At 35.5% G+C, this 16895-nt stretch overlaps 1 protein-coding gene across 6 annotated transcripts in view; it reads left to right on the top strand.

Moving 5' to 3' along the window:
• Positions 1–2414: 2414 nt before the first annotated feature.
• The window catches only part of LOC149563833 (transducin family protein / WD-40 repeat family protein), a 233478-nt gene continuing 218997 nt past the window's right edge, over positions 2415–16895 (top strand). For all 6 annotated transcript variants that reach the window (XR_016364116.1, XR_016364115.1, XM_089826960.1 and 3 more), the window contains exons 1-6: positions 2415–2698; positions 9760–10094; positions 13020–13123; positions 13473–13541; positions 14396–14456; positions 15192–15331. Coding sequence is in view for 4 of the 6 variants with exons in the window: in XM_089826960.1 (XP_089683086.1) it covers positions 2639–2698; positions 9760–10094; positions 13020–13123; positions 13473–13541; positions 14396–14456; positions 15192–15331 (769 nt within the window). In the remaining 2 variants the exon portion in view is untranslated. The remainder of the gene's footprint in view (positions 2699–9759; positions 10095–13019; positions 13124–13472; positions 13542–14395; positions 14457–15191; positions 15332–16895) is intronic.

Below are 16895 nucleotides of genomic sequence, written 5' to 3'. Positions count from 1 at the left end.
CTGAGCCTTTGTTACAAATCCAGAAGAGACCCTCCTTAATAAGTTGGGCTCCCTTCTTGAGAGTGTCCCAAATACAAGAACCCTTACCCACCAAAGCAAGTCGTGGCACATCAAGGCAATTAGCACCACGAAAATACTTGTGGGCAAGAATCTTGGCCCAATCTTGATTCTGATTGTTACACCACCACCAGCACAACTTGGAAGCCAAAGTCGTGACAACAAGAACCATCTATCTAAGACCAAGGCCACTAGCATGCTTCGGCCTACACACAGATTCCCACTTGACTAGGCTCCACTTCGAGAATAGAAGGCTGCCAAACTAAAGGAACTGTAGAGATAAAGCATCAAAATCCCTCACAAAGTTGGAAGGGGGAACCTAAACACAACACCTATCAACAGGTCCACTAGAAAAAGGAACCTTCCCCTTGTCTACCCTAGGAGGTCCGAGGACAACCAAGGGAGGAGACTTATTCCTGGGGCATCTGCGATGTAAATGACCATATTCATGGCAAATTCTACATCTAAATGGAAAGGTCTCATAATCTAGTTGTTGAATCCAGGAAGATGATCCCATGCAAATCTCCATAGAATCTGGCAATGGATTATTTAAATCAACTTATACACATATACGGGCAAAAGAAATTACCTTACGATCCTGAGTTTGTGTAGTCGAACCCACAAGTTTTCTAAGAAGCAAAGAGATTGAGTGAAGAATATCTTCCCTCCAAAATTCCAAAGGAAGCCTCAACAAGTGAACCCACACAAGAATTCGCGAGGGGATCTCCTCAACAGAGTTGAATCCCGTGTGCCAAGGCTTGATGAAGAGCCCCACCTAGTTAAAGAAATAAGGGCCTCCTTCAAATGCCTTATTCCTGTTCGTCATGCTTGAAAAGATAACCCGAAAATAATTATCAGCCGCTAACAAAATTTCCATATCTCCTTCTAGGTTCCACACTTGATGTGCCTAGGATTCTAGCATTGGTAAAGAAAGGCGAAGGCCCATAAATTTGCAAATGAGGGCATGATTGCATCAATATTCAACATCCTTTGAAACTTGCGCAGGTTGAATAACCAAAACTGGTTGGTCCTTAGATCTCTGCAAACATCTATTAACTTTCCTTAATCGAAACATCCCTTTTGGAGAGGAATCACCATCCCCAGATTGGGATTTACTAGTCAAATCCTTATTGTTGACATGCAATAGAGAAGACGACTCACCCATCTCCACATCTCTGAATGAAATATGAGAAGAGACTATGCCTCGATCCCCCATGCAAATGAGCCAAGGCTCAGCAAATGAGAAAGAGATGGGTTAGGAGCCCCACAATCGCAAAACTCCGTAGGCCCCCCATTGAGAACACACCTAGGGCGGGTCTTAGATTGAAGGCGTCCACTCACGGCCTAAAAAATGACCAAGACCACTATTCGACCAACACACGCCCTTGCCAACAAAAGATGTCCCCTCGATATCAACAAAAAGCTCACCAAAGAGCTCAGACAGAAGCACCAGACGCAGGTCGAGCTAGGGCACGTAGGCCCTAATGTGAACCAAACCACCGTACAACTGCATTTTTTCCATTATCATCCCAACCTTTCATATTTTTCTCAATATTAATTTTTATTATACATTAAAAAAAGGAAAAAAAGATATATATATATATATATATATATATATATATATATATATATATATATATATATATATATATATATATATATATATATATATATATATATATATATATATATATATATGTAACAAAAACATGAACATAAACCTAACTAGGGGAGAAAACCTAGTACTTGAACGCGTTCCAATAGTTGTGATAGGAGTTGTTGACTTGATACCTACACTTATTGACTTAATGCCCAATTTTTTTGACAACATTGTAGTAATACTTGTGAGTCGTGACTATAAAGTTGTTAGTATAATTATGACTACCTAAAATTAAATAAAATGTACCCTTAACTATAAAAAGTAATAAATGATGTGATGCCACATTAGCTGTGCACGTATGGGTACCCTTTATGCATGACCATTGGTCTCACTTTTTATTTGGGCTGTTTGGGACAACTTGGCAAAAAAATGTTGATGTGGCATCATAATGGATGATGTGAATTTAAAACCTTAGTTATAAGTAGACGATTCACCAAATAAATTGATGCAAAAAATTATGAATGATTTGAAATTTCCACATAGAATTTTGATAAGCATGAAGTTAGAGTGCTCAAATACGAAGTAACATTTCCATGTTAAAATTTTGACAATGAACGCTTATTATTATTATTATTAATTTAACCATCCTCTTCTTACGAGTAATACGGAGTAATGGATTAAAAAAAAAAGCAAAACAAAAAAAGGTTCGGCGCTCCCCTCCCAAAATGTATATCTCGCAACTTCGTTGAATTTCGTTGTGCTTTTTCTTTTTCCCTTCCTTTCTTTTTCTTTTCGAGTTCTGCTGGAAGCCTGCCGCGAGACGCGTTTTAACGGTCCCCTTCAAATTTCACAGAGAAACAAAAACTCCCTTACAACTAAACAAAAACTTCTTCGCTTTTTGTGTTGCTTTGAAACCCTCTTGCAATTGCTTAAAAAATTTCAGTTGTTTTACAATCTCTACAATTTGCAAAAAGAAAAGAGATGGCGGTGGAATGCGGTCAATATCGTCTGCGTTGTGAATTGCGAGGTCACGAAGAAGACGTAAGTTCGAATTTCACTGCTTTTAACCTCATAATTTATTAAATCAGGTTGGAAATCTCTGTTTTACTTAAAACTGTTATTTATTGATTTGCTGTGTTCGTTTTTCGTTTACTTTCATTTTTAAAAGCCACGCACTTGCGTTTGGAATCGTAGAAGCATGACTGATCTTAAAACTTGCATCTCCATTTTCACGAGGCCACTCGTATGACAGTTGTGTATGGAGAAGCAACTCAACCGACTTTGGGTTTTTTTTTATAGGCTAATTTTTTCCCAATCAGATTTTGTCATTTATCATATAAGGGAGAGTTTGCAGGTTAAGTCATTTCCTTTCAAGACGGGGCGCATATTCCCTGAGCAGCAATGCGGTAGTGTGAGTGTTAACGTCGGACATGAGTTGAATATAGAAAATCACCAATGTGTCAATCATTTTATAGTTTGGGTTCTTTTATGTGAATTTGGTGTCCAGCTTGGCTGTGACCTACGAGATTATTTAATCAGTACGCTAAAGTTCTGTTAGCTACTTATTGTTAGATTCTCAAATTTTCTGGGATTTTGACCTGTAAGGCTTTATTCATCTCCAGAATGTCCAATTTTCGTGAGCAGGCATTACTTCGACGACTCTTTCTTAGCATTTCTTTCAGTTTTGGCGATGGGGTTCAAGCTTTCTGGACAGCAGATTTTTTATGGGTTTCGGGTATGGCACAATTTTTTATGGATTTTGGGGTAGAACAATTTTCTATTCCTGGATAAGGTGGATATTGAAAGTATAAAAACTAAGATTTGAATAATAAAATAAAAGTAGACTAGAAAAATAACCCAAATAAACTGAAAGAACTTGAAATCGTAAAATATTGTTGAACTGCTGAATTCACAATTACAGTCAATTGATGCACATTGAATCTGATATCCATTTCTTTGATTATGAATAAAAAGTACAAACTACAATGTAACATTCTCAAAACCAAATCAAAACTCAAAGGAGGAACTGCTGGTTGTAATGTCCCTTTTGGGAGTACTACAATATATAGCACTAAATTCACCATTCCAATTAAAATAAGCAATGCCATATAGTTAATTAAGTTGCCGGTTTGGATGCAGATTCAATATTCGGGTTCAAAATTCACTCCTTTTTTTTTTGGATTGGGTTTGGGTTTGTTTCGGGTTTGTTTGTACAAGAATATTTGATTTTTATTTTATTTATTTATAATTTATGTAAACATATGCTGCAGCAAATAAGTTCGTACACCACTATGCTAATAACTTAGAATATGATGTCATTTTAGGTCTGCCACTGCATAGAAGCCCAAAATGACATCATTTTAGGTCAAACAAAACAAAAAAGGGCTTTATTGAATCGTTGAAAAGTCAACCAAAAAGTTGTTGTTTCCCAAATTCACTGTGAAGTCGCCGAAATTCTGCCCAGGCTCGTTTTACCCAAACCAAATATGATCTAAATTCCCGCAAAGTCGACCAGGGTTTGAAACTACGAACTTGCAGGGAATTTACGAGGAAAATAGCGAATTTGACATGAATGCAAACTGACAAATGAATTTGGGCGAATCGAATTTCAACTTTCAGCTTTCTGGAGCAAATATGGTAACTCAGAGTTAATATCATAATTTACCAAACTTATGGCTTTTGGGGACGGCACAATTTTATGGATTTTGGGGTAGAGTGATTTTCTATTCCTGGACAAGATGGATATTGAAAATATAAAAACTAAAATTTGATTATCAAAATCAAAGTGGATTAAATTAATAACTTAAATAAACTAAAAGAACCTGAAATTGTAAAAAAAATTGTGAACTGCTGAATTCACAATAACAGTCTGTTGATCCACATTGAATCTGACGTCCATTTCTCTGATTATGAATGAAAAGTACAAACTACAATGTAACATTCTCAAAACTAAATCAAAACTCAAAGCAAGAAATGCATGGTTGTAATGTCCCTTTTGAGAGTGCTACAATATCTTGTTCTAAATTCATAATTCCAATTAAAATAAGCAGTGCAATATAGTTAATATCATAATTTACCGAATGAAATATCTTTAGCAAGACAAATCTCGGTTAAGGTCCTACAATTGTGTTAGTCAACTTTTGAAATGTAATTCATAAGACCCGTTATTTCCATGAGGGTTAGGGAATTGATAGCATATAAATGCAAGTATAATCAATTGCATAAATAATCATTCAAGGCATATTTCCCTAGCTAGGGACTTAAAAAACTGCAATCTCATGGATAGATATCCTTGTATTGCAAGAGCATGGGTGGAAAATGATCCATTCCATCCCTCAGTCCACTGTGGAGGTGCTCCGTCTCCCTCAATAAAGCCCAGGAGCACTAGTCTCCCAGCTCACAAGTGCTCCATCTTGGGGCGCTGTGCTTGATAAGAGCATGTGGCTACTTCCTCCATCAAGTCCCGGAGCACATGTAAGCCTCCTGACCCATGAGTGCTCCATCTTGGGGTGGCATGCTTGATGAAAGGTAGGTTAGATCCTCACCTCTCGTGAAGTTGATTGGTCTTCTTGTTTTGCAGCCATTCCTGTCCAGTTCCAAATAGATTAACTATATGAATATATAATAATATATTTATCAAGTAGAAGTATTAGTATTCTTAAATTCAAAAACAATACTAGAGAAATCGCAATCCCTATGTATATTTCAGCAAAAGATAAATATTGCATTCATATTCTCATATCACATTTCCACACATAAACTTACTAATTTCGGGCTACTAATACTAAATCGGATTCGGCTCTTTATTGGCTTATTTTCTGATTTCATATCAAATGCATATTTCCATTCAATGCCTTTCCCCATGGACGAGGTCCACCTTATATAGCCCTCAAGAGGGGAATGGAGAGACACAAATCTCACTATTCATATATTCCTATATAAAAGAGGCGTCCATTCTTAATTACTTGACGTCCCTTTACTAATTTTTGCTGCTTGGAATTGGCATTGATTAAGGTTTATTCAAATATAATTCCTTATGCATCGAACAGATTGCCAATTAGAAAATGCTTGTTCCTTGTGGGACTATCAAAATCGAGAGGTTTTGTTATATATATATATATGCTTTTTTTTAAAATTTTAAATTAATCACTTCTTCCTTAGGGCATGGGCGTGACAATGGTTGCATTGCAGAACAAGCTTGTTAGTGCTTTTAAGTTTTATAATTTTTTTTTGTGTTGCATCCCTGTTAAGAACTTAGTTTTTTGTTGAATATTTAAATTTAAGATATTCGTTGTTTATTTTGTGGCTGAAAGAAGTCACAAACGTAAGGAATGTTTCTAAGTGGCAGACACATCCCGCTTTAATTCATGTTTGGATGTCTCATAATCATGGGGAATATCAAAAGCTTTTAGGATGAGGCAGTCACGTAATCCTGGAGATGTCTCCATGGGGTATTCTGCTTTTTCTCATGTATTGGTAATAGTATACTAATAATCAGAAGGCAAGGACAACCATAAAATGCACAAGCACCTGAAAATATTTGTTGGTGGGCTACTGAAAGCATTTGTTGGCATGGTAGAGGAAGATTGATTATTGGATTGGTATGGTTCAAATTGGGGAGCTACCTCATAGAGGGTCAACTTGCGACACTTGCACCCTTGGCGTGGAACCCTCATCTCACAATTATTATCAATGTTGGACTTAACAATTTAAATGTACTTGTATCATCCATAATGCAGTAAATTCTAATTTAGAAATGATCATGGAAGCCTCTAGCTATTTAACATTGTATACTTGTGCAATATTCTCCATATTGGATGATCATTCTTCCTTGAAATTGGCCAGAGTGAGGTTTAGACGGACTTACATGAAGATCTGCTGTTAATTTTAAATCAGGGCATTCATAGCAACAGTCTTTTGAGCAAGTAGACACGTTCTAGGCGTTTAATAATAATTTGGCATACAGGACATTGAAGTTATCCTTGTCTTTTTTTGAAATTATAGTACTGATTGCAATTTGGACAATTCTAAATATAGTATGGTTTGAAAAATGACTCAAATGAGAATCCTAGTTAGGTCAGAAATGGCGGTTACATGTTGTTTAATCATTTTCCCGATTGAAGCTGTCATTGTTGGACTTCTTGTTCTAGTATGATTTACAATATGTTACTGTTGAACAATATTGGATATAGCATACCCTTAACTGAAATTTGCATCACCATATCCCTGATGCAAACTATAATCAATGGATATGGGAATTGATTTGTGGTCATTACTTAAATCTTAATAAAATTGTCTAGTAAATGATATTACAGTATGGAGGAGATTAATTACAATCTCTGATGATTAATCATGGATATGGGAGTATGATTTGGGGTCATTACTTTGAAAAATGTTTAGTAAATGATATTTCAGGATGGAGGAGATTAATCACGATTTCTGCACAATTTGATATTCTTTTGTTCCCATCTCTGCTTCTTGTAAATTTTGACCAATTGCCAACCCTCTAATTACATTCTTCTTTGTTATAAGCTTCCTACATTTGTGTTTTATTCTGAGATAATGTACTACTTGAGTCAATAAGTAAACTAGCAAATGCATTACCTTTACTACTAACTGTGTTACAGAGGTTCCCAATAAGAAATATGCTCAATTCATCAAATAGAACAACATTTTTCAATACCTGGATGGATTAATCATGGATATGGGACTCTGATTTGGGATCATTAAAACTTTTTTAGTAAATATTTCACGATGGAGGAGATTAATCACAAATTCTTTTGTACTCCCATGAGAGCTTCTTGTGAATTTTGACTGATTGCCAGCCCTCTTATTATCTTCTTCTCAGTTATATGCTCGCTACATATTTATAGTGTCTTTTCTGAGATAATGTTCTCCTTCAGCCAATAAGGAATCTAGCAGATGGAGCACCTTTACTACTAATTGTCTTATAGAGGTTCCCGATAACAGATATTCTCAATATTCAAATAGAACAATATTCTCCGATACCTAGATGGCTAATCACATTATTTATAGGCTGCATTACAAGTTTAGATTTAATACAATTTAAGCAGTGAATAAATAGGCTGTCTAATGCCCAGAAATTCATGAAGAGCAATTATGTTTGAAATAAATACATTAAGTTAGGACTGTAGATGGAGTTTTACAATAATCAACATGTTCGACTCATATCTGGAATTTGATTTTGCTATAGGTATGAAGCAATACTTCAACTAGCAAACTAGGGTTCCAATGATGGTTCAAATCCTTCCAAATCTGCACTTCTCCCTGCAGCTGATATCCATGTATTTTCCAAACCTAGGTGCTGTCAATTATGGAAAGAAACCACCCAAACCCTAGTTGCTTGGCCCTCAAATTCCCATGTCTCTCCTGAAAGTGGGACAGACAGTTGAGGAAAAGGTATGGCCAATTGATGGTGGATAATCTGCAACTTGCACTTCCAAATCTGTTTTTTTTGCTGTTGTAATATTAACAATAAACCCCCCTTCAAAATGAACCAGATATACAACTGAAATCTATGCAAATAAAGCTCTTTCTTAGTTCCTTACTGAAACCACCAGCAAATCCACTAGGAAAGTTTTTTCCCTTTCACAGGGAATGTCCTCTGTGAAGGTTTGTTCCCTTCACAAGGGCTTTGGAAGAATTCTGTTCAACCAGCGATAATCGTCCATCAATCCTCCAAAACATGAATGTCAAATGAGCTCCCAAAAGGTCTTTTATTTTATCTTCTAAATCCCATACCCTACTTTGGGAATCAAATACATATGTTATTTAAAAAAAAATCCTCCTTATTTCTCCCATGTAGGCATACCCTTCTAAAACAACTTAAAATTACCTTTTAAAGGGTTTTCTTATTCTAGAGGCCACTTTACAAAGTTACTTAAATATATTCAAAGTAATGTTAAATTACATATTTAGTTTAACTTATAACATTAATTTTATTAAAATGATTCCCTGATAATCCTATATCACCAAATAATTATTAAGTGCATTAGCCATCTATTCCAAGGGATAACTGATGCTAAGGGACAAAGGCGGTGCCAAGAAGGTGGCTTACTAAAAACAGTTATAATGGACTACTTGTTTGAAACCATCCCCCAAAAGTGTCATAGTACATCTCTTACTGGTATGAGCTCAAAACAATACTTGTAAATACCGGATAAGGTGAATTGCAAGGTCTTCGAATCCCAAGGAATTCCTAAACCCAACCACATGAGTCTACAGGAACCTTTTGAATGGGCTAACAATCACCAAGTTGTCAGTGTTCAGGAAGGGGACATTACATTATTGATTTTGTAGAAACGTTTTCCATTGACCTATCCCACTAGGTGAACAATAGACAATATCTTCACTTAGGATCCTTTTTTAAGTAATGATGAACCCATTTCTTAGCTGTTTGATTCAACATAGAATTTTAATAAACTATGACATTAGAAAAATATGGGGTACCGAATTTTCATAAAAACCTTTTCCTAATAGTTATTAAAAATAAATTTACAAGAAGTTATTGAATGATACATTTTAGAGGTTCTGCAAGTCGATTTGGTTTGAAGGATGTTTAAATTTATCATCATTGATAATGTGGTTGTCTATATCACCACCAATTGGTTCGTAATTCCAGTTTATTAGCAAATATTGCCATTGATATGTTAAGAGATGACAGTACCCTTGTTTCTACACATAACACCTTAGATACTAGTCTTACACCCTATCTCAAGATTTTTTAAAATATGAATGTCTCCTATGAAGATGCATGTGACTTCACTTTTCAGGAATGAACATTGACCCAACACACGACCCAACATATCTAGTGAGCTCAATGGCACATAAGAGATTACTTTTCAAACATTAGAACATGTTTGCAAACTACCATTTATGTTAAAAAGTTGCAGTGCATGCACTACAGTATTCTGGAGTGTTAATATGGCTACTTTTCTTTTTGAACTTTTTGTACCATGCTTTTTGTAAGTACATTCCATCGTATTTGCTGTATCTTGTTTCTGTTTGACCACCTTTTTATCATTGATAGGGATTAGATGTTCTTAGGTGGAAGATTTTAAAATATTTGAAATCTTTTTCAGGTTCGAGGAATATGCATTTGTGGAGATATTGGCATTGGTACAGGTTCAAGAGATAAGACAGTTCGGTTTTGGTCAGTTGATGAAGCAGACAGTAGAAAATATGTTCTGAAGAAGATGTTGATCGGACACAGCAGTTTTGTGGGTCCTCTAGCTTGGATACCTCCCAGCATCCAGTTGCCTGAAGGTGGGCTTGTCTCGGGAGGAATGGATACAGTTGTTATTGCATGGGATCTAAGCACAGCACAGGCTATCCAGACAATGAAGGGCCATCAATTGCAGGTTACCGGTATTACTTTGGATGATCAGGGTGACATTTTGTCCTCATCGATTGATTGGTATGGATTTGTTTTTGTTAGCAACTTGCATAAACAATCAAGGTGTGTTTATGACATGAAAATTACTGAGGAATTTGTTTTCATGATCTTATTTTTAACGTCAAGGCTTTTTAAAAAAACAATTAATAGAGGGCTTAAATTAAGGGCCCCTTCTCTGCTGAATATCAATCATGGCACAAAGCAAAATGCTGCATATACTATATGAACCATCGCTGCAACATACATAGCTAAAGCACAGACTACCCGGAATGAGGAGCCAAACAAAAGACAGGGCACCAAAACTGGACATAATGGTATGAACAATTCAATAAATGGGCAAAGCTGTACCAAAGACAACATATCAATCTAAATACAGAACACCAAGACAGAAATAAAATGACATGGACAACCCTATAAATGTGGTAAACTGTAACAAGAATATTGTAGTTAGACACAAAAGCCAGTTACATAGAACTCCAATGGTTAGACACAAAGAATATTCATCAAATTAGGTCATTTCAGGCACCTCCCCATCATCCGTGGCCTTACTTCCAACATTCATGAGCTTGACTGTGAACATCACTGACATGCATTTTTACTGATGCCATTGGAAGCACTTTGGGGCCTTTTGCAGCATCCAACCCATGTATTTTTATGCCTTTAAAATGTTCCTCTGAGGATGCATTGCTCGTTATATAATTTTGGTAATGTGTATCCCTAGCTACCTTTATGACACCATTTCAGTGTGAGTTAACTAGGTGGTGACTTTGCAATAGGGAGCCAAAGATCTCCTTTGCTCCATTAAGGCTAGAACTGTTATATCAAGGGGCAAACTCAATCATCTATGGATTTTTTTCTTTATGCATGCGACATCACCCATATTGAGCTTGCTTCATATCCTTTACTACCTCAGCTTTCTTCATTTCTGAATTAATTAGAGGCTTCTCTAAAGTAGTCTTATCTCATTGTTTTTTACCTGTCACCTTTGGCTTATGTTTAAAATCTGCCATTATAGAGCCCTGTGACCACACACTACCATTGTCACAAATACTGTTAGGATCCAACACTGGCTTTATCACCTTGAGACCACTAGGGGCAAGCAGTAGGATGGAATTTTGATCTATGATTAGACACTCTCCTACAATGGAGAGGATCCCTAGCATAGCCAATCCGATCCTACACTAACAAGCATTTAATAAACTTAAAAATTCAAACTATTGTAGAACTCCCTAGGAAGGAAATGCAATGATTTTTGAAAAATCTGCAGACTCGCAGTAAATGATTGGAATGGCTCCAACAACTCAGAAATGACTGTTTGAAATGTGAAACCTGTTTTGGTCAGCGGAATGAAAAGCAGCACTTGGCCGTCATAATTCTGGTCATAGAGCTTCAGAATAATCTTTACATACTTTCTAGTACTTGAATGATTTTGCAGCTTCTGAAATAGCTTGTTAAACTGCTGCTCCATTACTAATGATGCATGCATCCTACGTTGCTAGATATGAGAAACATGAATAAAGACACCTATGGCAAGGTGCAGGGAACAAGGATGGGGGATTTTTCTGTAGAAAACAAATGACTGATTATAATTTTTGTAAAGACTCATCACTCATCCAGATTTGCCAATGGTTCAAAGTTCAACATCATAATATATAAAACACAGCTATCATGATTTAGGAAATAACCAGAAGGTGAGGAAACACTTTGTAACATCAGGAAATGTCTACCAAAGTGGCTATGTTTTGACATTTATGCACTGAGAAATGTAACAAATGGCTGTTTGGAACCACAACACATTTCTTGGTTCAAGCGATTGCTTTGGGTCGTTTCTTGGGTAGTTCTCTTGAACTGAACATCAATACCTTAAGCACACAACAAGCCATATGTAATTTTTATTAAATATCCCTCATATGTGAAAGAAAGCTAAAGTGCGGAAATGCTTTCAAATGCTAAATCTAACAGGAGAGATGATGCTGAAATTTACCTCACAAAACCTTAAACTATTCTAAGCTAAATAAATACATACAGAAAATGGATTATACACATAAACACCAGATGTATGTGGCAAAACTCTTTCGAGAAAAAGCCCACCACTCCAAAGCCAGACCCAATTGTATTATCAACAACAAAGTTACAATACAATCTCCTGAGCCACAACTCTCCAAGAGTAATCAGCTATGATATCTAAATCCAGAATAATTCCGGCAGCATAACAACATTCTTCAAACAATTTTCTTTTGTCTCATGATTCTCTACAACAATGCTTTGTACTTATAGAGCTTTCGTACAAGAGGAAACAGTTTCTAAAGCGTCTACATTCTATGCATCTACAAATTATTTATAGAAACTTTCTTTATGCAGAACTCTTGCCTTAAAAACAAAGCAAAGAGAATAAATCAAAGAAAAAAGGAAACTTCGTGTTTTCTTTTCCAAGCCCATCCTTATGGAAGATATCATCTTCATTTAGCATCTTTCTAAAGAAGAATAAATAAAACAATAAATCATGATAAGCCTGAGTCGTCTTATCCCAACAATATGCCTGTACAAAATTATCAATTTGAATATTTGCCATTTCTGCATATCTGCAGACATTGCAATTTGAGAGAGCAGACATTCATTTTTAATTCCTTGCTTAGATATTCTTATCTATAAGAGTCAGTAGATTTGCGCGAACCTTGAGATTACTGCAAGCTGTTTCTGGATTCGATTGTGTAGGTATTTTTGTATCAACGTTTTGGATCACACTCTGTGATCCATTATCAGGATGAATGAGATTTCACCTTTGACTCTTTATCATTTGTTCTGATTATGTATCACGGAGTGTTATCCGAAATGTTGATGCAAAAGTACCTACACAATTGAATCCAGAAACAGCTTGCAATATTATTAGCTAGTTATATGCATTCCTGCAGAATATATAAGTAATTTTGGATTCTGGTCTTTCAGCACTGTGAGGAGGTGGAGGAATGGGAAAGCTGTGGAATGCTGGCAGGCTCATCAGGCTCCTATTCAGGCAATTTTAAAGCTACCCTCTGGAGAAGTTGCTACAGGTCAACCTCGATCCTTTTTAATGGTCTTTTCTTATACATATACAACTAGTTTGGTTTAAATAATTTTTAAAATTTTGTTTAAATTTCCTGGTGCTGGTTACTCCATGACTGTGGTTGGGTTGAAAATGAATTGTTCTGATCAATATTTTTTTAATTATACTTGAAATTCACTGTTGGTTTTTTCTCACTGGTTGTGACGGGGTTGCAATTGAATTGTTTTGACAGTTTAAGGGAACATGGAATGGTTTTTGGTTCCTAAAAGTTTTCTTAGTAACTATATGTTATGTTTTGATTGTTTGAATATTGACATCAAATCTATTTTGTTCTTCTTCTTTTAACTCTATTCTAGGCTCTACTGATCATACTTTGAAGGTCTGGAGAGGCTCGACATGTGTTCATACATTTACAGGGCACACAGGTATGTCTGAAATCAACAGCATTTTTTAGCAAGTTTTTAAAGACATGAAGGAGATGTTTGTGACAAATGTGGACAGTATTTGGTTGCCTTTTTCTTGGTAGTAAGCACTGGAAGTTATTCAAGGATGTAGTTAAGAGAATTGACCATGCTTTGATAGCTTAGTAAGTTAGTATGCTTCAATATTTTAATATGTTTGTGATTTAACCAAATGGAATTTACTATTTTACAGTTAATAATTAAAATTGTCAACATCCTAGTACACCCATCATTTTCTGACATATGCATGTAGAAATAAAAATAGTTGGGTTTCATGTGGAAATGGAAGAGTGCTTGCTTGTTTGTGAAAGTTCTCAAACTGTTAACACTATCTTGAAATGTGGTACTATGCAAGGTGTCAATACTTGACAAAGACACAAGTCTTTGTGTCAGATGTAGCTGTTGATTACCCTTTAGATATTTGTGGTAGTCACTTAAGTGACACCTAAAAATGAACTATTTGAAGTAGCCTAGTCATTACCATAAAGGACCACCCCATTTTCTTTGAAGGCTACTCAAGCTCCATTATTGAGTTTAGATGATCATTGAATTTGTTTGATAGATCAAGCTGACTTCTCATAAATGCTATATAGCACTAGGCATTTAATTTTTGAATTAATGTGTACACACAGTGCCACTCATTTGTTTGAGGGGAACTTGTTACACTTTCAATCATTAGTATTTAAAAAAATTATTGAAATGTATAGCATTCCTCCTGTGGTTTGTCAATTTAGGTTTTTGGCCCAATTGTTTTTGATAATGAAGAATGCTTATTTTGTTAGCTTTTGTATTTGCTTACTTGTTTTTAATCCTCACAGATACTGTTCGTGGATTGGCTATAATGCCAGATGTGGGAATCCTTTCTGCCTCTCATGATGGGTGAGCTATCCCACTACTACTTGTGTGTATTATAATCTTTCTTGTAATGAATAAATCTGACTCATAGATATCCCATGTTTATCCAATCTATCCTGTATTCTAATTCCAGCTGTGTTTTATGGTGTGCAAATATTGGAGATCATGACTATCTAGTTGTTGTTAAGATGTTACATAAAATGTTTACTTACTAATTTTTTAGGTAAGCAATTTGGTAACAGCGATGCTCATGTGGCTGGATTATGCAAAAACAAATGCATAAAAATGGAATTTTTTAACATAGAACTTAACAGTCTTTAATTTGTCTTTCTCACTTTTGTTACAAAGCTGGTTGTGTGATTTCCTTTAACAGACAGACCATCCAAAATCATATTGCATTATGGCATTTCTTATTGGATTTTTTGTGAAAATCATCACATGGTTCTTGAAAGCTATAACCTCTATTCTGTTTCCAGCTTTGTTCGATGGTGTGCCAGTATTGAAAGTCATGACTCTATGGGCATCATATGTTAGATCTTTCAAGTTGTTTTGAAATGTTTCAAGTTTCTTTTATTTTACATATATTTTCTTAGCAGAAACTAGATCTTTGTGATGTTTTAGTTGTTAGATTATGCAAAACAAATGAATAAGATGGAACTCTTAGTTTTAAGCTTGTTTATCTATCTTATGTTGCATAGGCAATATTGCTTGTGGTGTTTGTAGTCAATGAAGAAGCTTACATGGCTGAAACAATGACAGGTCCGTAAGGTTATGGGCACTCTCAGGAGAGACTTTAATGGAGATGATTGGCCACTCTTCTATTGTTTATTCCATAGCTGCTCATTCTTCAGGACTTATTGCATCTGGTAGTGAAGATCGTTTTGCAAAGGTTTGGAGAGGTACCAGTTTTCCTTTCTGTCAGATCTCTATAATTACTCAGTTTACACTGCCACTTGTGAAGTTGCTATCTTATCATTAAAGCACAAATATTGAAGCATACTTTGCAAGAGTTTATTCTCTTTTTGATTCAAATGTGAAAAAAAGCATTCTAGTATTAATTGACGATTATAAATGTTAAATGAACTTCTCATACATTGTGCTATGGAACAAATGTTTAAGTGTAAATAAAGAGCAGGATGATTCTATTTTTAGTAGTTTACCCATCAGTGTTGAAGCATATTTTGCAGGAGTTATTCTGCTTGATTAGAATGTGAAAGAGAGCATTCTAGCATTCATTGATATTTACAAATTTTGAACGGATTTCTTAAACATTGTGATACAGAACGAGTGGAAGAGCGTAAGGCATGTCAGACGTAAGGTTTAATACATAACAAAATTCTAGATTATTTATTAATACTACAATTATTTTGTATATGGTGGGGCTTGACATGGTAAATGCATTAATAATTTGCCAATGCAAGTTTTGAGACACCATATCTATGTGAATTCAATGGACTAGTACAGAAAATGCCAAAGATACAAATTTAATTACTGGATCAAAATAGAATATGGCTGTAGAAGAGCTGTGATATTTTATGCGATGGGTAGGCATATGCCAGAAAAAAGACATTGGTTAACTTTTTAGGGCTTCAACTGGCATATTGTACTCTTCTGTTTTTTCTTTTCACAGCACCATTTTGTTGTGGCCTTCTAGGGGTTGAAACTTGTCTTTTGATTCTGTATTTCTCACAAACTTACAAACTCATTAGAAATAAAGTCACCTTCATTATCCAAACTTAAACATTTAATTCTTGAATCCATTTCATTTTGATCCAAGGCTTTTTAAAAGCTTTAAATTTATGTAGAGCTTAAGATTTTTCTTCGAGGAAAGCAACCCAAGTCATACATGAGAAGTCATCAATCAACAACATAAAATATCTCCCACCTTGTAAGCTTGCTGTTCTCATTGGCCCACATAAACCTGTATGAACTAGCCGGAGAGGTTTAAAGTTGTAATGTTCCTTTGGTTTCAAGGATTTTCTTGTTTGCTCATCCCCATTTGATAATTTTTGCAAGTGTTGTTTGCTAGTTTTTCCAACAGTGGAATATCTCTAACAGTTTCCTTCTTGCTGATCTTAACAAGACTATCAAAATTAATGTGCTCAAGTCTCTTATGCCAAAGCCATGCCTCCTTCTCTTCACTAAAACAACAAGTTTCATTGTTAGTATTGTTGATGTCAGTTTTGTTCCATTACATAACATATAGCAATTGAATACTCGATATGAAATATCAAACACTCAATTCCTCTCTTGAAAAGTTAATACTCATGAAGACATGAGAAAAAACTTCAATGTTCCTTACACCTGTGGATACTAACTCAGTTATATCAATGTGATTTGTTGGTTAATCACGTAGGCAGCCTTACGTTGTTCATTTGAGGATGACTTGGACTTTTGGTGTGATGGTGATGATTTTCTATGAGTGCTAGATAATGTTGATGGTGAGGATGATGGAGGGTGTGT

Source organism: Cupressus sempervirens, chromosome 4 (genome assembly GCF_028749045.1).
Source record: "Cupressus sempervirens isolate cs-2001-9-10 chromosome 4, ASM2874904v1, whole genome shotgun sequence".
In the NCBI taxonomy this organism is placed as follows: Eukaryota; Viridiplantae; Streptophyta; class Pinopsida; order Cupressales; family Cupressaceae; genus Cupressus; species Cupressus sempervirens.
This window is presented reverse-complemented; position numbering and strand designations above follow the sequence as displayed.